Here is a 19,661-nt window from a genome sequence, read left to right as displayed (position 1 = left end):
CGACCGGGGGCCCGACGGAGCCCGGGGCGAGGGGGGCGAGGGCCGCCCTGCCCTGCCCTGCCCTGCCCTGCCCTGCCCTGCCCTGCCCTGCCCTGCCCTGCCCTGCCCTCGCCTCGCCCCGCCCCGCCGCCCCGCTCCGCCCCCGCCGCCCGCAGCGCCCCCTGTCGCCAGGCAGGGCTGGCACTGCCCCCCCCCCGCAGCGCCCCCTGCCGCCCCGCCCGAGCACCGCGGTCCCGTCCCCAGCGGCGCCGCGCGGCCGAGCGGGCTGCACGACCCTGCCAGGAAAAGCAGCGGAGGCCGGCCCGTGGTGGCCGGCACCCGCGGGGCGGGGCGGGGGCGCCCGAGAGCCGGGGCGGGCCGGTCCCGGCAGCCGGGGTACGTGTGGAATCCGAACTCACGAGTGCTGGAGCCCACGCCGCTCGCCGCGTAGACCCGATGCCGCGTTACTCAGTGCGCACGCGCCCCGCCTCTCCTCGGTACGAACGGAGCCAATCAGGGCCCGCCCGGCCGCGCGGGGGCCGCTGGGGGCCGTAGTCCGGAAGATGCAGGCGGCGCTGCGGCACTGCCTCGGCAGGGCGCGATGGGCGCTCCGCGCTTCCGAGGCGGCCCCGCGGCCTCGCTGCGTCGGGCCGGGCTCTCCCCCGGCCCTGCGGTGCTGGAGCTGTGGCAGCCCCCTCCCCGGCGCCGAGGGGCCGCCTCACTTCTGCCCCGGCTGCCGGGCCTTGCAGCCGCCGGGGCCTCGGCCTGACCTCTTCCGCCTGATGGACTGGTGAGTGCTGGCGGGGCGGCCGCGGGCTCGGCCGGCCGCGGGCCTCACGCCGCCTTCTGTCGCCCGCAGTGACCGCTCCTTCCGCATCGACACGCAGCAGCTGCAGCGGCGGTTCCGGAGCCTGCAGCGCGCCGTTCACCCCGATCGCTTCGGCCGGAGGCCGCCGGTGAGCGCCTGGGCGGGCGGGGGCGCCCGGTCTCCCCCCGACGCGGTTTGCGCGGTTTCCCGGGCGGGGCGGACGGGCCTCGCCGGCTCCCCCGTCCCAGCGCCCCAGCCCGCGGCGCCGAGGCCGGGCGGCGGGGCTCGCAGGGCTCCCGGCGGGGAGCAGCCGCCTTTCGCCTCAGGCTGTGCCGGCCGTGGCGGGGCCCGGCGGCGGCCCCGCGAACCAGAGCGCCGGGTCCCCGCCGCCCTCCCCTTTTGGGATGACAGGGGCGCTCCGGTTTTTGTTTCTCGGTGCTTAGAAGAGGCTTCTACTCACAGATTCGGGCGGAGGATGACGATAAGGGGCTGCTGCGGTTGTTGAGATCTTAGCTGTGTGAGATGGCACAGTCTGCCAGTCCAGATAGCCCTCTCGCTGTGCTTTGTATCTCTGTTAAAAATCAGCTTTCAGTTGTAGACGCGTGTATTGTTGTGGGAACACTACTGCTCTGCAGGTGACGAGGTCTAATGTATTTTGCCACTTGTTACTAACTTGTTACTATTATTTACTGTCCATTCGCAGAAAGAACAGTACTACTCTGAGCAACACTCTTCGTTGATTAACAAGGCCTACCAAACCCTCCTGAACCCTTTGAGCCGTGGCCTCTATCTAGTAAGGCGTCCATTATGTACTTTATCAGTACTCCTGCAACTAATCATAGGTGGCTGGGACTGCTGGTGGTAATGTAATGAATCAGACCTTTAACTCCATCGTTAATGTGATAATTTGTGTTCCTCTGAAGAAGAGCATTACCAGGGGTTGAAGGGAGACCGAAAACAAGCTTGTCTGAAAATTAATCGTCTTTTCCATTATCTTCTTTAACATTTTACTGATAATTACCACCTCATTTGCTGTTACACTAATTTGTTTGCTGCATCACACAGTGTGTTTGGCCATGGGTGTTCCTTTGAAATTTCAGCCTGGCTGAAATTTGCTTTGGTTAACTGCTGATTTTTGTGGGCTACCTATAGAGTTAATTTTAAGACTGACTCTGTTTACGCATGTTTCATGGAATAAACCGGAAGTTTATCAGATATGAATCTGAGTGAGCCCTAGTAGAAGGCTTAATATTCAAGAAAATAATTCACATTGAAATAGATGTAAGCATGCGTATTTCCAAATTCCCGTTTTCTTCACCAGCTGGAGCTGAATGGAGTAGAGCCGGCACAAGAGACAGACTGTGATGCAGACTCGGAGTTTCTCACAGAAATCATGGAAATTAATGAGAAATTAGCAGAGCCTAAAAATGAGGATATCCTTGAAGAAATTGAAACTGTAATTAAAGGTAGGTTATGATTTGAGGCTTTTGTACAGAACTAATTTACTGTATCTTGTATAACACGAGAGTCTCTCTGAATGCTTTTTCAGTGTATTTCTTTTAGTATCTTTAACTTTCATTAGTCTTCAATTGACTCGCTGCAAGACCTTCCCCCCCCAAAAAACAATGTTGTCTTTACCAATTTATGCCACTTAAACATCCAGTCTGGCTTGAGAAAATCTGTATAACAGTACCTATTCTGATGGCAAAATAGGTATATGCATTGAATATAAAAAGGAACTGCTTATTCAGCCTTCAGCAGATCAGGGCAAGCAGACTGTCCTAAAAGGAAGAACCACTCAAAATGAAGTTTAATAAAATGCTTGACTGACCACATTAAATAATTTATTCATTTATACAGTAGTTGTATTTCTTTCACCTTCTTCAACTTAGCAACCATTATATTAAGTGGTTATTATCCTTATACAAGCAACTTTCTAGTTTATATGGTTGGTGATACCCAAAACATTGAGTTTATTGGTATATTTAATTCTTTGCAATAACAGTTGTGTGCCAAAAGCAATTAGAATAACTAGAATAAAAACTAAGTAGAACAGAAGAAAATTAAGTGTAGCAGGGTAAACTGATACACCAAAAGTAAGTTAGATTTCTGGAAAGTTAGTGACCATTGATGTGCATTGGAATTGCTGTCTGTAAACCTGTTTAAACAAAGAAATACATCTGTTTGAAATTATAATATAAAAAAAAATTGACAGCAATATTATGGAAAGCTCTCTTGGCTTCCAAAAGACTGTGAGACTAGTAATTATGTTTCCCACCACAGACAATCAGAATGCAGTGGCATTAAATATACTAAGTACGTAACAAAATGTGAATAAAACAATTTCTTTTACAGTTAAACAAGAAGAACTGACCAAAGAGGTGACTGCAGCTTTTGAAAGAGGTAGCTATTTCTATGAAGTATTCAGCTGCCATACATATCAGTTATAAATGCTTAAAAAATACACATTCTCTTATTGGCATACATTTCCTGAACTACAGAACAGAAATACTGCATAAACAAGTGTTCTTTGTTGGGTATTTAGAATAAATACTTCTAAGTTGACCTTTCTGCTGATTCAGGAAATGCAGGACCTCACATTAAATTTTAAAAAAAAAAAAATCCAATACAAAATTTCCAGTTAATTCAATTTGCATCGAAATGATCACTTCAAGTGAGAATGCAGATGCTAAGAATTTTTTGTTTGTTTGTTTCCCAGAATACTGGGAAGGACAGACTCTTTTCTTAATCAAACTTACCACCTAGTCTGAGGTTTCAAACTTGAATTTGGGTGATCCTGCTCTGCAGACTTGAAGCTGTCAGCAGAGTAGCAGGTGCTGTTCTTTGCACCAAATGTCAAGACAGGAACAATTCTGCTGCTTACCACTGAAGCTGTACAGCAAGAAAAGACCCGATGCCCCATTTAGCCTCAGGTTTTAGGGACTTCCTGTGTAATAATCAACATAACGTTATTCCACAACCAGTTGATAGGCAGGAGCTTGAACCATTCCAGTCTACCTGCTTACTCTGGAAAGAAACCTTTACATTTCTCTCCTGGGTCTTGGAATGCTTTTATTGTTGGCTTTATGTAGTAGCATGTTGTAACTGTAAAACATCAAACACAAAGTAGTGCTGGCTAGGCCTGCATGTGAAGAATTATAACCTTAGAATCTGTCACTCTTTGTACTACGAGAGTTAAGGATTGTGTTGCTCTGTCCCTGTCAGTAGGTGATAAACCACCTTTCCCCTCCGATTATTTAATTAAGGAGAAACTGTTTCAACTTAAATTTTGGAACTGACACTATCCGTACCAGAGTCCTACAAATGTTTTGCATTTTTCAGTGATGGCAGTTGGTCTAATTATATACGTGTTTAAGAAAAAGCTTGTCTTGTCTGTATGCTTACAAGTCCCCAGTGGCTACATGAATACTATATCCGCTTCACAGAAAAGTCATTAAAGGGTATTCATGTCACATTTCTTTTTCTAAATTGTACACTTTTACATGTTTTGTGGAACACCTCAGTTGAGGTGTTCCAAAACCATCCACAATGAAAATAATAGGTAACATAGTTTTAACAGTGTATGGGTCCTTACAACTTGCAGTTCTTAGTACTGAAACGGGTGCTGTCATTGAAATCTTGAGATTCATTTTGAAAATGAAAATCCAGCCCTCTCTCTGTGAACTAGTAATGTTTTATTTCATTTCAGATGATCTTCAAGAAGCTAAGAAGCTTCTAGCCAAAATGAAATATTTTGCAAACTTAGAGGATAAACTAAAGAACAAGAAGATCCCTTCCTGATACTGCCTCCTTTACTGTTAAGAGTTAATGTTATTTTCAATTAAACAGCTGATTTAGTTACCTAAATCAGAAAAATGGTGTTTGCTTCCTACATTTTCATTAAAAGCTTTAATTCTGAAAGAAGGAAGATAAACGTAAAAGAAATCCAGTGCTTACTGTAGCCCTTAATAACATGGAATCGGGAAATGCTTACAACAAGGACAAGATGTAATAGGTAAGGTAGGACTACTGGCCTAGCAGTTGCAGGTATGGAAAGGAGTATCAAGAGAGGCACACAAACACCGTATGTAATTAAGATTTCTCACTTTATGCCTACCAAAATGTGAAGAATTTAAGTTGAGAAAGAGTTCTGGACGAAATGGTGGAGATTAAGCAGAAAGCTCATTCAATAGGTCCTTCAAGTCCTCTGTAGTCTCCTTGTGTGTGTTCTATCAGACCATCTTGAAAAATCTTTAAAGGTGAAATGTATTTAATTCCTATCATCAAAAGCACTACTTAGTACTTTTTGTGATGTTGATCTCAGTCTACCAGGAACTGACCTTCAAAACTAGAAGAGGTTTTACCCCATTGCACGGTTTAAAATGTTAAGAAGCCGGGTTAGGGAAAAAAAATAAACCCAAACTCAAACCCCAGAAACTGTTTTATTAGTACTCTTTTAGGAAACAAGTCTTTCTAATAAACTTTATTACAAATAACAGTGATTCAGACAGGTGCTGTACTGTCTTTGTACAGTTACAGTTGTAGGACTAGATGAGGAATGTCCTTAAATCTTTCAAAGAAGTTATTTAAGTAAAAAAGGGCAACTAAATACCCCTATTTATATATGGACTAGAATATTTCAAATATCCATTTCTCAGTAAAGCAATAACATATGCTTGATTACCTGAATCCAAAGAAGGGGCTTAGAAATAAGAGCCACTGAATTATCTGAAGAAATCTGCCAGGGGGGAGGAATTCATTGAACACCCTCTCCTGGCATTTCTGCGTCCCTACAACATCAAGTTGTATCTAAACATCAAATCTTCTATATATAATATAATATATATAATATAATACGTTTTTAATAGCATTTCAGCAACATATGTTTTAACAGCATTTCAGAAAGATTAACTTGCCTTTAATTAAACTTCCTCTAAATATACAGGAGGATTTAATAAGCTGCTTGTTCATGGTATTACACTGCTAATTTAGAAGCTGCTATTCATAATTCTCATTAAAGCTCTGTTACAGCTGTGAAATTACACAGAATTTTTTTAAAATTCATCATGGAATTGTCGTCTTTCATAAAGCTCTGTTTCCTTTTTTTGGGTATTTCTTCCAAAATTAAGCCTGTGAAATTCCTTTTTGATTTCCAGAAAAGATTTGTTTTTTGTCTCGGGAATTACGAAGAAGATGAAAGCAGCAACTAAGGAGCACTCCAGTAAGAACACCAGAAAACAATACTGCTTCAGTCCATTCTGAAAATAAAATGTATTTGATTGCACCATATTTCAAGTATAACAGTGGGTTTGGGAAAATAAAAAGCTTTTTGTTTCCATTCACACCTAACATTGCTGCTCTGATATTTTTAATAAAAAGACATTCAACCTATCCTTACTTTACATATTACTTTAAAAAAATTTTATTTTTTTAGATAAAAGATTACCAAGTGCTGTGCAATATACTTGGTAATCTTTTATTTAAAAAAAAAAACCCACATTTAAACACACACTAAACAATACACAATGTAATGACAAGTCAGCAATCATTTTAAGATTATATGATTTCTTTTTCTGAATGTTTATTAATATTTTTCAGTGCTATACATTAAAAAAACCCTGTCTTATTGATAAGCAGTTTAACCAAGAAGAAAGGACTGTCAAAATCAAGATACCTTGCTGCGTGCTGTTCCTGCATGTTTTGCTCTCAAGAATAAGTGCTAAAACTGAAAATACAAAGCTAGAAACGAAAGCCGATACTGTTTTTCTAATCATCTTCCTGATCACAGAACCCTCTGTATGCAAGTTTAGTGAGTGCTCAGAGAAGGTGTGAACCGCTAGCCCCAGGAACTATTTCTGCTTTACTTTGACATAAAAGCACAGGGCACTATTGAGAAATGTGTAATCTGAATCTCCGTATCTGATTAAGTTTTTCTGGTTTTGATACATTCTCCATTTTTTTTTAATCTGAACATGAAAATTACTCCCATGCATTCCTTTTAATTTTTAATTTTCATTTATCATGTTTTATTCTGTTTTGTTGACATCTAAGAAACAAAACAGAGGGACTGAATCTAGTTATACTCAGTTGAGGTGTAGCGTGCATCCTGTGTTTAAGTGTTACTGTGTAAGAACAAGCAATTTGATGAAACCTGAGAGAAGATGAAATAGGAGGTGAGGCAATTAGGAAACTGTGTTATGCATGCTTACCACCATGAAGGGAAAGAGCATTCCAATTGTGAAGAAACTAATCCAACTAACAGTCCCTCCTATCATGTAAGCAGCAGGACGTGAAGACTGTATAAATAATTCAGCTGTCAGGGTATTTGTTATGCCACCTGGGGGAATGAGTTTCAGAAAGAGAGTAGGTTATTATGCTAAATGTCCATTTGCGGTATTTCCAATGCCAGAAAAATTGAGTTGCACAGTTTCAGGCTATGGGAGACTAAACTGTTCTGATGAGACAGGCTCGCTTGCGTTCCTCAGCCAGAGCATCAGCAGCCTTACAGTAACTATTTCCTGCCTGGCTTACACGGCAGAGCTGCTGACATCCCCCCCCGGCCCCAGACACACGTTTCACCACTTTAAAACATTTATTGCTGTATAATACCTGGTCCCAACCCAAAGCTCAAGATGAAGGCAAATAGAGATGTCATGCTCACATAAGGCACCCATGAGTACAGTTCCTGGAACAGAAGAGAACAGGAAGGTTCAGTTTGGATTTTGATAATCCAGTTTTAAAGTTTGGCTTAACAGTTACATTTCCTTTTGCTATGTTACTGCAACTAAGACCAACAGTCTTTCATGGCCGTTTACAGCTCATTTACTTAACAGTCCTGCTTCAGAGAAATTAAATGTTGTTCATTTAATAATTTTTACTAAATGGAGTCCAGTACTTCTGTCGAGATTTATAATTAGTCCTACGAGGCTAAAAATTCACACCAATATTGAATATAACAGTTATGTGTTCTTACTAGTTTAACATTTTGTCAGTGTTTATTTTGGTATTTTGTACTGATCCCGTGAGTTAGTTGTCATTAAGCACTTTCATAGCATGAACAGACTTCTTATCACATTATTTATGTATACATAAATTTCAATAGTTCAGGAAGAAACAGGTGGATTACTATATACATATGAAACTAGGTGCATTAGAGAGACCAAACCTAAGCTTGAAATCCCATTAGTCAAAAGCAAACCAAGAAATTTGCAAAAGTTACAATAAAATAATTAAACCTAGGCCTCTGCCTAATGGCTGGCTCATTTAGCTTTTTGCCTGGCCTAGCAGCTCACTTTAGTCCAACCACACTGAAATTACTTAGGTGCCTCTTCTGTGGCCTGCTTGCCAGTCTGAGCAGCCCCTAACCCTACTGTCCCTCCAGACATCTGACCTGCACCGTGACGGCACGTGATCCACCTGTCCAATGTGGACAGGGAAAGAATTGCAGCTCTTTAATCCTGCCTTTGTCAGATAAGGATTTATCGGGCAACCAAATACTGACTAAATAGAGTTGCTCACTGTTGGAGCTACACCTACATCATCTTGCTTGGATTACCCAAAGGTAACAATAAATATTTAGTATGGTACAGTCTGCAAATGTAGAGATAGATTTCCTCTAAATGTTCATTTCAGGAGGTTTGTGGGGCTGCCTTATTTGAGCTGATACGGTATACAGAACAATTTCCAATCTCTTTATACTACATCAAAAAGCGAGGCGGGGTGTTGTCTTCACATGATAAATTTAAGGCACCGTGAATATCTCTAGTGAGTTTCCAATGGTTTTTGTGAATTTGCACATTAATCTCATACTAAATCCAAAACACAGCACTACACCAGCTACTAGGAAGAAAACTGACTATCCCAGCCGAAACCAGGACACGGACTTAAGTGTCTTTTTAATTTCAGCATCTTTACAATTATTTTTTGATTGTTTGCTTTACAATTAAAGTGACTGAAGTGGACCCTGATGCTTAATATCATCACTATGTAGTATTTCAGCCTAAAACTACTTTAAAAGCTAGAATAAATGCTGTTTTGTCATCACTTAGTTTTGTCAGCATTAAATGCAGCTGCAGCTTTAAGACAAATACATGATCAAATCTTAGCTGAGAGCACTTGCTTATTTTAGGGAAATATGGCTGCAGAACTGATCAAATCTTTCAGCTGCTGTCCTTTTTTATGCTGCTGTTTATGCAGCTCTTATCTTCCAGCTTCTGTTAGTGGAAGTGGGAGTGCCACACATTTTCACTCACTATAGTCCTATAATGTAATATAAATGAGTCCTTCTTTACACCTGGTAAGTCAGAGAGAACGTTAAAACAATGCTCCAAAGGGTCATAAGGAGATAACCCCCAATGATGAGATATCTTCTTCCGATGTGGTCTATCAGTAAACCCTGTGGACAAGACATGATTTTCTGTTACTATATTGATCTCGTATTTACCAATGTTGTTCTTCAAGAAGAATCGCTACTCCTTATGCTGTGAGGTAGAATAAATTGTTACTTACACAGGTGAGGGCTGTGAAGCATTCACAAGCTCCAGTGCCGAGTGTCACATATGGGATTTTTTCTGCTGAGATCCCAGCTTGTTCAAAAATGTAAGTTGCATAGAAATAAATCTACAACAGAAAAAAAAAAAATAATGGGGCATTCCCGGTAGTTAAATCGTCAGCTGGAAATAAAGTCAAGTTCATACTAAACACACAGCTCAATGTATTTTATATTGCGAGTTATTAATTTGATGTAAACAGCAAGAATAATATGTTAAATTCATGTCCAGGTAAATACATTGCTATCATAAAAACAAATATAATTATTCAATTTACCGAATATAATACTTCACATTCTTAAACCAGACACAATGGGAAAAGCTGATCCACCTTTATTTACTTTTTCAGAAGACGTAAACCCGAGTATTAAGTCATTCTTTAAAGAAATTTGCATACCAGAAACACAGAAACAAGAAAAAAATTGAAAAAAGAAAAACACAGAAATAATACAAAGATATTCTTTCCCACTTATCCCATTTCTCTGAGCTTCTATATGTGGATCCTTTGTGTTAATAAAAGGTTGAAGAACAGCTGGAAATCAAATAATTATTTAAGCTGTTCATATGTATGAAATCTTACAGCATTTATCCCACTGAACTGTTGGCCCATAGCCATCACAATCACAGTAATGAGCTGCCATCTCACACCACGATCAGTGAATAATTGCCAGGGCTTCTTGGGTTTCTCCCCATCTAAGGCAAAACATTCCCGCTGTATGTCTTCCATCTCCCTTCGATACTCTGAAGAACCATGAAATCGCTTCAAAGCTAAAAAAAGAAAAAAAGTAATTCTCTTATGTTTACCTATATTGACCGCAACTTCTGGAAAATCTCTTTCCATAATGACCTGGCTTTTGCTAGGATATGAAAACTTTCTGCTTTAGGAAGCTGGAAAAGAAGTCATTTGCTTTGTGACTTGTTTTTTCCTTGCTGGTTTTCCAACATTTTTTGCTGTGGTGGATTTGGAGATTTCAGTGGCATTACTTCGGTTTTTTTAGAGGAATAGCTGACTTTGAAATATTTACCAAGCAAAATATTTTGAAGTGGTTTATATCTGAACCACAGACCTCCAAACAGCCTTGTCATTAAAGGACATTCTAACCAGCCTGAAGTCTTTTGCCTAAATTCTAGGCAGATACCAAGTCTTCTGTTATGTCCCTGTCTTTAATTTTGCCAGTGGAATGCATTTAGTGAACTGGAGTAAAGTTGGGAAGTAATTCTTCTAAGGCAAGTATCAGCATGAGTCATTTGGATGCAAGACTGAAATTTTTACTAATGGTCCTAAAACCTAAGAGTACCTAACATCAGTTCCTCTAAAATCTTCAAGATTAAATATATTGTGACAATCTGTCTACTTAAGGGCAACAGTAGAAATTCTGATGATCCTGAGAGCAAACTTTCCAATGCTATTGTTATCACTAACAGCATAACCAGCTTGAAGCTCTAGCCACTCTTCAGTATCAGTTCAGGAGCAACCACAATTCTTGGAAAAAACACTCCATGATTATGTTATTTAAAAAAAAAAAAAAAAAAAAAAAAAAAAAAGAGAGAGGGAAAGACCTGAATGGGATATGGAGATTGCAAGCTTCACTTACATTTAAAAAATTACATTTAATGAAGCCCAAACGAGATCATAATCCAGACATTATGGTCATCTTGTCCATGGCTTCTAAATCAGACAGAATTAACTCTATACGTCATTTGTAGTTACTATGCTTTTGCAGTTGTGATGGTCTACGAGTATTTTGGGGCAAGGCAAGCACAGAGACAGCAGCTGACAGACTTGGGCGGGGGGGAGAAGGAGACAAACCTGCAGGCACAGATGGCTTTATTTTTAATTACCCAGTATAATACAAGATTTTACCTCTCTCTGTGAACACTGCCTCTTTTGTATTTCCTAACAAATTTTACCTTGGCCTAAAGGCTTACATGAATTAAGCCTCTTTAACTTCCTTTGTTGAAGACCTTTCCACGAGATACACTGCTTTATCTATGAATGCCTTTTCTAGACAGGTAAAAATTCATATGCTCATCAACAGCACTTCGAAAGAATTAACAGAAGAAAAGCAAAAGAAGAAATGTTTTTCCTTTATTTATGCATACAAGGAAAATTGAATTAAATACAACCCTATCCAATGCTAACAAGGGAAACTTCCTTTGTTAGTTTCTCTCATTTATTTGGCATTTTAAATGTAAGATCCCGGGATCACAAGTGTCATTTTATGTCGCTGTGAACTACATGAGAATTATCATACCAGGCAGAAGTAGACACACTGAACACATTTCTGAAAGATATGTGATTATTTTATTGTCCGGATTTGTACCCTGGGATCTCTTTTAAGTTTTTCTGTCCTCTCAATTTTATTAGTTAGTTATTATTTTAGAGAGGATCTTTTCATATTTATTTAGCAGACCTTCAAACCGAATTAATTAATCAGACCTGCTTACTTACAGTGACTAATACTTTACTCTTTGGAGGAGTATTCCACCGGGTTTCTCTGGGAAGTAAAACACTATCCATGGTATGTGAGGATACAAGTGACTACCTCAGTGCCTCCTTTTGGCATTCTATTGTGAAAAAAAATCTCTTGTGATATTTATTTTCTTCTTGCAGTATAAAGAGAACTGTGTAATTCCAGGATAAAGAAAATCACAACTAATCTGAATTTTTGCCTTTCAAATTCTTCTTGTAGTGTGTGAGCTTCACTTGCTCATTTACGCAGTACTGCACAGCTATCACATTAGTTATTTCTTAAGTGGGGTTTGAATAAAAGGAGAACAATCATAGATCTCTCAAAGATAAAGTGAAAAGTTTAAGCTGTCATAGTTTTCCCACATGATATAACGGGGAAAAAAAGTATTTAAAAGATAACTAAATATTTAGAAAATGATGGGTAAGGAGCTTTCCGCTCAAATAGCCAATGAATCGCTTTTTCAACATCACCTCTTTTTCAGTAAAAATCTGTCTAATTTTTCAGCTACTTATGCTGTCTCCTTTTTCTTATATTATTTTTGATTATTTCTTACAGAAGTATAACAGTATCATGGAATGGAAGAAAATATCTGATGTAACTGATACGTCTCTGTGGCGTGACCTGAGAAATGAACAATCCAGTGAAAGGTTAAGTAGAGGTTAAGATGTTACTTCATCCAAGAGAAAAATTATTAAACCTCTAGAGATTTCATTAGAGAGTAATAAAACACGAGCATATATTTGAAATGAAATAATGAAGTTTTGTTCACAATCCATTATAGGCTCCCGAGTTCCACAATCCCTTTTTCCATGTAAGCTCACTAGATGAAAAACTTGGGACAAAAAGCACGAGGTGATGTAACTGCGCTGTGTTGACAAAGAGAAAAGGAGAATATGGAACCCAGTATACTCATTGTACCCTTCTGCACACACAGAGAAAGTATTAACGCTGTAAGTTACCTTTGACACAGCTCAGCTCATCACCTCTGTCAATAAGAAGATATCTGGGACTTTCAGGAAACCACGGCAGGAATAAAAGTTGGGCAAATGCTGGGAAACAGCTGCTGGATAGCAACAGAGGCCAATATGTTTCTCCACCTAATAATTCCCTGGGAGAGGTGTGGAAAAAGAAGGAAAAAAACTCCACGTAATTAGGTATTGCTGACTATTCAGAAGACTTTTAGGAGCAAGATGTTTGTCCTTTGAGAGAAGTTCCCTTGTAACCAGTTACCTACGTCTTGGAAACCTCAGCAGAAAGAGGTTGGGAAAATATTTTCCAGCCACTCGGAAATCAGGTTTCACTCAGGAAGAGATGAGCAACACAACTTTACTGCTGCTTATTGCTGTATTGGCCCTAACCATTATTTTCAGGTTTGCCAAAGCAGCATTTTCTAGCAATGTGGGAAAGTAATAGCATATGGACTTCACCTTAAGGTCTGCAGCAGCATTTTCATCTGCTTTTGAGAATCATACAATAATTTAGGATAGAAAGGAACTCAGAAGTCATCTGATCCCACCTCCCACTCAAAGTCCATCTAATGAGAAGAAGGTGTATTACACAGAAAGAAATCATTAAAATTGGTACAGTTAGAATCAGCAGGATGATGTGTTGTGGGCAACGTAAACTTGTTAAAATAGAAAGTTTATTGCATTTTAAATACTGACCCTAGATTATGCAGTCTGAAGTTTATATTCTACTTTTTTTTGTAGCACTTCACACCTGAAGTATCTAGCAAAATCAGCTAATTCAGAAGCTAGTAATAAGGAGAAAGAAAGAGAAGTCTAAGCGCTTTTGGTAGAGGGACAGAGAAAAAAACAGATAATGTACTGTTACTCAGGGTACTAGCAGTTGCTCTTAGGGCAGTGGAAAGCTTCTAGCAGACTTCATGAAAGAAGCTTTTCATCTTAAGGCTGTGCAGTCTCTGTTCTTGGAACTTTTTAAGATCCAACTGGATAAAGTCCCTTGCAACTTCATCTGATCTCACAAGGGACAAAACCAGCAGTAGTGCTACAATACAGAAATTACGAGTCCTTTGCTCTCAAGTCCTGTCTTATGAACGTCCACTGTCTCCAGCAAGAAACTGGCAGAAAATATGATCTCAGCATAAATGTACCTGTTCTACTGATGCTGTTCTGGCTGACCCATCTAAACTGAGAATACTATTCTGGGGAGATAATACAGATGGTTTGCAGTTGTAGGAATAAGGTGACAAAAGCAGGGCTTTCTTCTTACAGGTAGACCTTCTGTGTGAAGTTGATTCACTAATGCTACAATGGCCACAATGAGTGTTTTGCAGGGAATTGGAATTCTTTACATGCAAGTAACACAAGGCAAGGAAAAAAAGCTTTTCTAACCTCAGACCAATTATTTGTCCAGTGAGAATCCCCCCAGTCAGAAAGATGGAAGTCCCCATGGCCATGCCGCCTCTAAGATGTTTTGGGGCAACCTCCCCAATATACAGAGGCTGCACACAGATCCCAATACCTGCAAGTAAATGGAAAACATTTTCCTATTAATAGATTTTGCTTTGAAAAGAGTTACTGAACCAAAACATCCAGGAATTCGGACTTAGTTAATTTCTCTATTAATTTAGCTGCCTTTGGATTCCAAGTTAGACTACAGAATGTTTTTGTCATCGTATCTACAAAGCAGTGTGCAAACACATATCGAAATACCTAAAGAATCAGCAGTAACAATCATTTATCATTCACCATAGCTTGTTGAAAGTAGGAATAGGAAATCATTCACCTGAATTTATGCCAATCAAAAACCTTCCAGCAATCAGTAACTCAAACAATCCTGTAGGAAAACTGATCCCCATTAAAATGGAGGCCAGTATTGCTATAATATTATTCATCAAAAGAGCTCCTTTCCTAAAGAGGAGGGAAAAAAATGTTAAGGAAATCTGCAATAACATGTTTTTTAAAAAGTTTTCCTTTCTGGTAATACGGAAAAAATGGGTTTCATACTGAAGAAATGTGCTATTCACTGGAAATCCAGGTATCTGGTACAACTATTTACCCATATTTAAAAAAAAAAAAAAAAGTCTAAACATAAGGATAATGCATAAATATGACAGAAATGCCTGACAAGGTAGGAGTAGGGGTTTGTTCATTTATGCTCTATCTATACAGAACATGCATGAAATGTTACAGATTGCGCACCATGTCCTTACTGGCATGAAGGCTGCAAACGTGTATGGGAGACCTGTGGTTCCTACCATACAGTATGTGCATACTCCTACTTAGATTTCAATAAATGTAATGGAAAGACTACACTGGAAGATAATTCAGGGCTCATCTTTTAAGTTCACACTGGAACAAACTGTAAAAATCTGCTAGAAAACTCTGCTTTGAAGTGAAAAACATTTATAGTCACCTAAGGTACATTTTCTCCCACACTTTTCCATTTATTTACTTTATGATCCAGTGAGAAAGTAGGAAAGGAAAACATGCTATTTGCCTGCTGCTATAACTCACCTGCCTAGCCGAATCGCCATGCTGCCCCCAATAAGGGCTCCACACAGGCCTCCAAGTGAAAATATAGAAGCAATGACAGACCAAAGAAAAGTCAGCAAATCTGGATTTAGTTCCTTGCGGTAACGACTGTTCCAGGTTTCATTTAAGAACTTGTGTATATGCTGCAGTAGAAGAGAACGATGAATGTGTATCATTATGTATAGCCCTACAGTGTAGCACTATAAATAACTTGCACCTCAATCCTGAAAACCAGTTCTGGGAGCTAACAAAAGATATCATCTTAGTTGTATTATATTAAAACCACCAATGACTAGCAGAATCTTCCTTGACCACAGTACTATTTCCTACTCTCCATACATCTCAAAGACTGCCGAGCCGCTTTGCTTTCGTACCCTGCCTCAGGAGAGGCTGTATTCCACTAGAGGAGAATCATAACCTTTCCATATACTTCAACAAAAGAGCTTTGAGGTCCTTCTGAGTGAAGGGGGGACAGGGTGGATGGGTAGGCACAGAGGTCTCACATAACCTAACAAATTTTACTGTCGGAAGACTCATTCTGACACTTGGTTTAAAACTCCCTACCTTGGTGTAATCCAACAATTCATAGTAAAATCCCTTTCTGCAACTCTACTATTCCTCTGCCTTTCTTTCAGTATCCACGTGTCAGAACTTCTAACTGTTATTCTACATGCGTGGTTTCCTAATCTTTAGAAACTCTTGAACTGACATGCATCTGTAGTCAGTGGTTCCTGTCCTTAGCCAGCAAAAAAAGACTTAACAGAAGAAACAAACTTCCTAGACTGTTTCCAGCATATTACATGTTCTTTCACAAACGACTTATTTTAACCTTTGTAAAAAGCATATGATGTTGTAGCAAATTCAGTCTTCACAGTTTCACAATAGATAAGCTGACAGCAGAAAATGATACCCGTAATTTTCACAAGACCATTTGCTCAGATCCTCGAGTCAGCCACAAAATATGCAGAATCCACCAGGCCATGAAATGGATGCAAAAGTAACAACTAGCTGAAAATACCTGTGAGGTACTCAGACACTACACATGCAACTTTCTGGCTCCCTAGTAAGCTGCCTTGTGATGGACAAATGTAACTATCCTTTCTCCCTGTTACCCAGTGATAGGGCGTGTGGGAATGGTTCAAAGCTGCATCAGGGGAGGTTTAAACTTCATGTTAGGAGAAATGGTGGTGACATTTTACAGAAAGGGTGGTCAAACACTGGAGCAGGCTTCCTAGAGAGGTGTTCAATGCCCCAAGCCTGTCACTGCTTAAGAGGCATTTAGACAATGCCCTTAATAACATGCTTTAACTTTTGGTCAGCCCTGAAGTGGTCAGGCAGTTGGACTAGATGATCGTTGTAGGTCCCTTCCAACTGAAAATGCTCTGTTCTATTTTATTCCTAATGTTCTGGGCTATTTTAGCCAAAAGTGTAACTGGAAGATGTTACTTATTCATTCAGTTAATCCTTCTAAAGCAGACTTTAACAGAGATATTTATGTGGCACATGTGGCACTTTTATCTGACACAGAATATCTCTGATGGGAGGTACTCACAAACAAATCCACATGAAACCATTTTGGAAATCAACACGAATCCTTCACACAAGAGGAAGCCTGCCTTGGCTCCCGCTGCAATCGCAGTAAAAGTGCATTTGGCCTCTTGGCCAGTTAGACACAATACCTCCATTACTGTAAAACAACCCTGTGAACAAGAGATGGTATTTTACCTGGGTGGGTGCATTGATAATGGAAACATTATACCCATACTGAAAGGTCCCTCCAATTCCAACAGCACAAACAGCCAGAAACAAGGTCCAGGTGGGGAACTAGAGAACAGAAGAGAGTAACGGGCATGAAAAGAGATAGGGCCTTGAACCCACATGCATGTAATATCTAAGAGAAAACCATGGTGAAATATATAATGTATTTAGTTTTGAACAGTGCAAGTATTTGATTACAAAACTACATAAACTCTCAGAACACCTGCAGCAGAAGAAACATTTCACACTGACTTTGGCCATGATCACTAACGTCTTTCAGAGATGTAACAACTACAAGTATCCAGATTAAGTGTAGGTAACACAGCCATTGCATTGCTGACAGCGTATTTACTGAACTGTGTTAAATGCTTCGTGCATGAACCACGCTGCTCACGGTGTCTGTTTTGCATGAAAGAATGTTAGGACTGTTTAAGTTTGGTGATAGAGGCACAATTACTCGGTGTAAGAATTAACCAAATCCCAATTTCTATGACTCACATTTCATCTGATGTGAGAAATAACATTTTATTTCCCTCAGCAAGTCCCTAAGTTGATTACTGGATGTCTGCAAGATAGCAAGTGCTAAACCTTAGTATCTTAAATCACAACATATTGTTCACTGATAATAGTATTAAATCTAAAGTTTATTAGCATCTATTTTTTAATTTTTCAGTATTGATTACCTAGTTACATTCCTAAATCAGTATTTAGGAACTAAAATTAATAGATTCACAGACTTACAGGTTTTAAGGTCAATAGAAACCACTATTATGATACATTCTAATCTCAAGAGAGTCTAATTGGTCATAAAACGTTATACTTTGGATGAGGCCTCTGGGTCCGAGAAGATCTGTAGAGGTTTATACAACGTCTGGCTTTCTGATGTGATGCTTCTTAACTGTACTTTTTAATTGAATATGACAGTACTAAAACCAACATCCAGTTCAAAAGTTTAACAACCCTTTCATTAAAAATTAGGTCCTAATTTCATCTCATAGTATCTTTTTGTCCAACTGCAGCTGGACACAACAATGTCTCTTATATTAAAGCCAATTCTGTCATCAAATTTCCTCTTCCTTCATAGGTAAAGACTGTACATAAATTTTTTTCTATAAGCTTGTACTCCCTGAATCTCTCATTGTCAGGTATGTAGACTAATTCTTCATCATTCTCATTCTTGGTCCAGTTCCCAGAAGTGTTGAGTGATTCCAGATACTATACTGTATTCTGAAAGAGCCGTGTCTTTCCTGAAGATAATTAATCAAAACTTCCTCCATTCAGGACTGAAATTCAGAAGAAGTTGAAATTGATTTTATTGAAGTAAAATCCAATTAGTATTTCCTTACAGTCTCCCAAGAATAAAAAGTGTTTCTCTGAATGACAACAAAAGCAATGAATTAGGAGTAGTAAGCAAGGGCTGCAGCGAGTATGGTAGAAAAAAATAAAACTAGAGGTGGTAAATATAGGCACTGCATACTCAGACCTTCCTATTAACCAACTACTGTCAAGGTATTTTGTGTGTCTCATGGGTACAACCTGGAATCTAGAAAAGACGGAAAACAAAAACTAACAAAAAACCTGCCAGAATTGCTAACATACATCACATAACTTACGTTTTCCTCTGACAGCTCCATTCTTCTTCCTGCCCAAATCAGTCTGCTCATTACACAAACATGGTGTTAAATTGGAGTTTAGGCCCTGATTTCTTCGAGCACAGACAACAGCCTTATCTGTTCCGTAAGCTACTTAACTCCTGACAGTTTATAAGCACTTTTGCCTCATTTCAGAAACATGCCACAAACATGCTTTTACAGCTTCCATTTTATAACACAGCTGGGTGTCTAAGGAAAATACAAAACTTTACAAGCCTCATCATCTAATGTATTTTTATTTAAAAGTAAACATGAAACAATCAGAGAATTTCACATCTGTGCATCATTGTTAAAGCTCCAAACTCTCTGCAGGACCCATCTTCAGCGGCCAGGACAGTTCTGCTTACCTTGCTGTGCGTGCTAGGCCCTCTCAGCAGGGGCTGGTTCTCCATTCTTAGCACGGGCTGAATTTGATTTCCTTTGCAAAATTTAGTAAACTACACTACAGGAATAAAAGGTGCCAAAGAAATGAAGTTATTATTGTGTTACAACGCAGATTTTTTGCCTTCCATCACTAGCCATTGGGATTCTTCTCAATGGTTCACGACTTTGTGACAGACCCGTCCAACTTCCCTAACGCCTCACAGCAGCCAGAGAGAGCTTTCCCACGTTTCCTACCACAGCACATGCACTTTCTGCGCTTAAGCCAGAGCAGAAGCCATGCCCGTCAGTCACCCGCCAGCTGTAGCTCTACAGGGCGACAGGGCGCTTACCTTGCGCGGCGGCGCCATGCCTCCCGACAGCTCACGACTGCGGCACTCGCTCGCTGCTTCCCCGCGGCCACAGCCCACAGAACGGGGCAGAGCTGCGGGCTGAGCTCCTCATCTGACTGGGATTTGGCTGCTCCGCGGCCGGCCCGCCCCAGCCCGGCGGTTCTGGCTGCCGGCCGCGGAGATTACGCCAGGCCGCAGACAAAAGCGGGTCTGTCTCGACGCTGCCTCGGG

The 19,661-nt window shown here is 40.4% G+C and overlaps 2 protein-coding genes across 3 annotated transcripts; one reads left to right on the top strand and one right to left on the bottom strand.

Annotated features, from left to right (window-relative positions):
- Window positions 1-542: 542 nt before the first annotated feature.
- Window positions 543-5,620, top strand: HSCB (HscB mitochondrial iron-sulfur cluster cochaperone). Its single transcript, XM_075719088.1, has 6 exons — window positions 543-769; window positions 839-935; window positions 1,491-1,580; window positions 2,109-2,253; window positions 3,143-3,190; window positions 4,497-5,620. The coding sequence occupies exons 1-6, from the start codon at window positions 543-545 to the stop codon at window positions 4,586-4,588; spliced, it is 699 nt and encodes a 232-aa protein (XP_075575203.1). The 3' UTR covers window positions 4,589-5,620.
- A 12-nt stretch (window positions 5,621-5,632) lies between these two features.
- LOC104030305 (solute carrier family 2, facilitated glucose transporter member 11) lies at window positions 5,633-19,374 on the bottom strand. 2 transcript variants are annotated; one of them, XM_075719086.1, is made up of 12 exons: window positions 19,065-19,374; window positions 17,033-17,131; window positions 15,290-15,450; window positions 14,559-14,683; window positions 14,165-14,294; window positions 12,770-12,918; window positions 9,917-10,104; window positions 9,296-9,406; window positions 9,081-9,182; window positions 7,397-7,472; window positions 6,997-7,124; window positions 5,633-6,045 (listed from the first exon to the last, which is right to left on the bottom strand). In XM_075719086.1, the coding sequence occupies exons 1-12, from the start codon at window positions 19,107-19,109 to the stop codon at window positions 5,842-5,844; spliced, it is 1,518 nt and encodes a 505-aa protein (XP_075575201.1). In that variant the 5' UTR covers window positions 19,110-19,374; the 3' UTR covers window positions 5,633-5,841. The 2 variants fall into 2 exon arrangements, with proteins under 2 accessions (XP_075575201.1, XP_075575202.1); XM_075719087.1 differs by lacking the exons at window positions 9,081-9,182; window positions 17,033-17,131; window positions 19,065-19,374 and having other exon boundaries at window positions 15,290-16,227.
- Between the last annotated feature and the right edge of the window lie 287 nt (window positions 19,375-19,661).

This window comes from Pelecanus crispus, chromosome 11 (assembly GCF_030463565.1).
Source record: "Pelecanus crispus isolate bPelCri1 chromosome 11, bPelCri1.pri, whole genome shotgun sequence".
NCBI classification, from domain to species: domain Eukaryota; kingdom Metazoa; phylum Chordata; class Aves; order Pelecaniformes; family Pelecanidae; genus Pelecanus; species Pelecanus crispus.
This window is presented reverse-complemented; position numbering and strand designations above follow the sequence as displayed.

What these genes read in the sequence shown, in the direction of transcription:
- HSCB (XM_075719088.1), top strand. Translation starts at nt 543, where the DNA reads ATGCAGGCGGCGCTGCGGCACTGCCTCGGCAGGGCGCGATGGGCGCTC. An exon ending in CTCTTCCGCCTGATGGACTG is followed by an intron (nt 770 to 838) that starts GTGAGTGCTGGC and finishes TGTCGCCCGCAG; the next exon opens with TGACCGCTCCTTCCGCATCG. An exon ending in GACTGCAGCTTTTGAAAGAG is followed by an intron (nt 3,191 to 4,496) that starts GTAGCTATTTCT and finishes ATTTCATTTCAG; the next exon opens with ATGATCTTCAAGAAGCTAAG.
- LOC104030305 (XM_075719086.1), bottom strand. Translation starts at nt 19,109, where the DNA reads ATGGAGAACCAGCCCCTGCTGAGAGGGCCTAGCACGCACAGCAAG. An exon ending in GGCCTAGCACGCACAGCAAG is followed by an intron (nt 17,132 to 19,064) that starts GTAAGCAGAACT and finishes TCTGTTCTCTAG; the next exon opens with TTCCCCACCTGGACCTTGTT. An exon ending in TGAGCTGAGCTGTGTCAAAG is followed by an intron (nt 10,105 to 12,769) that starts GTAACTTACAGC and finishes TTCTTTTTTTAG; the next exon opens with CTTTGAAGCGATTTCATGGT.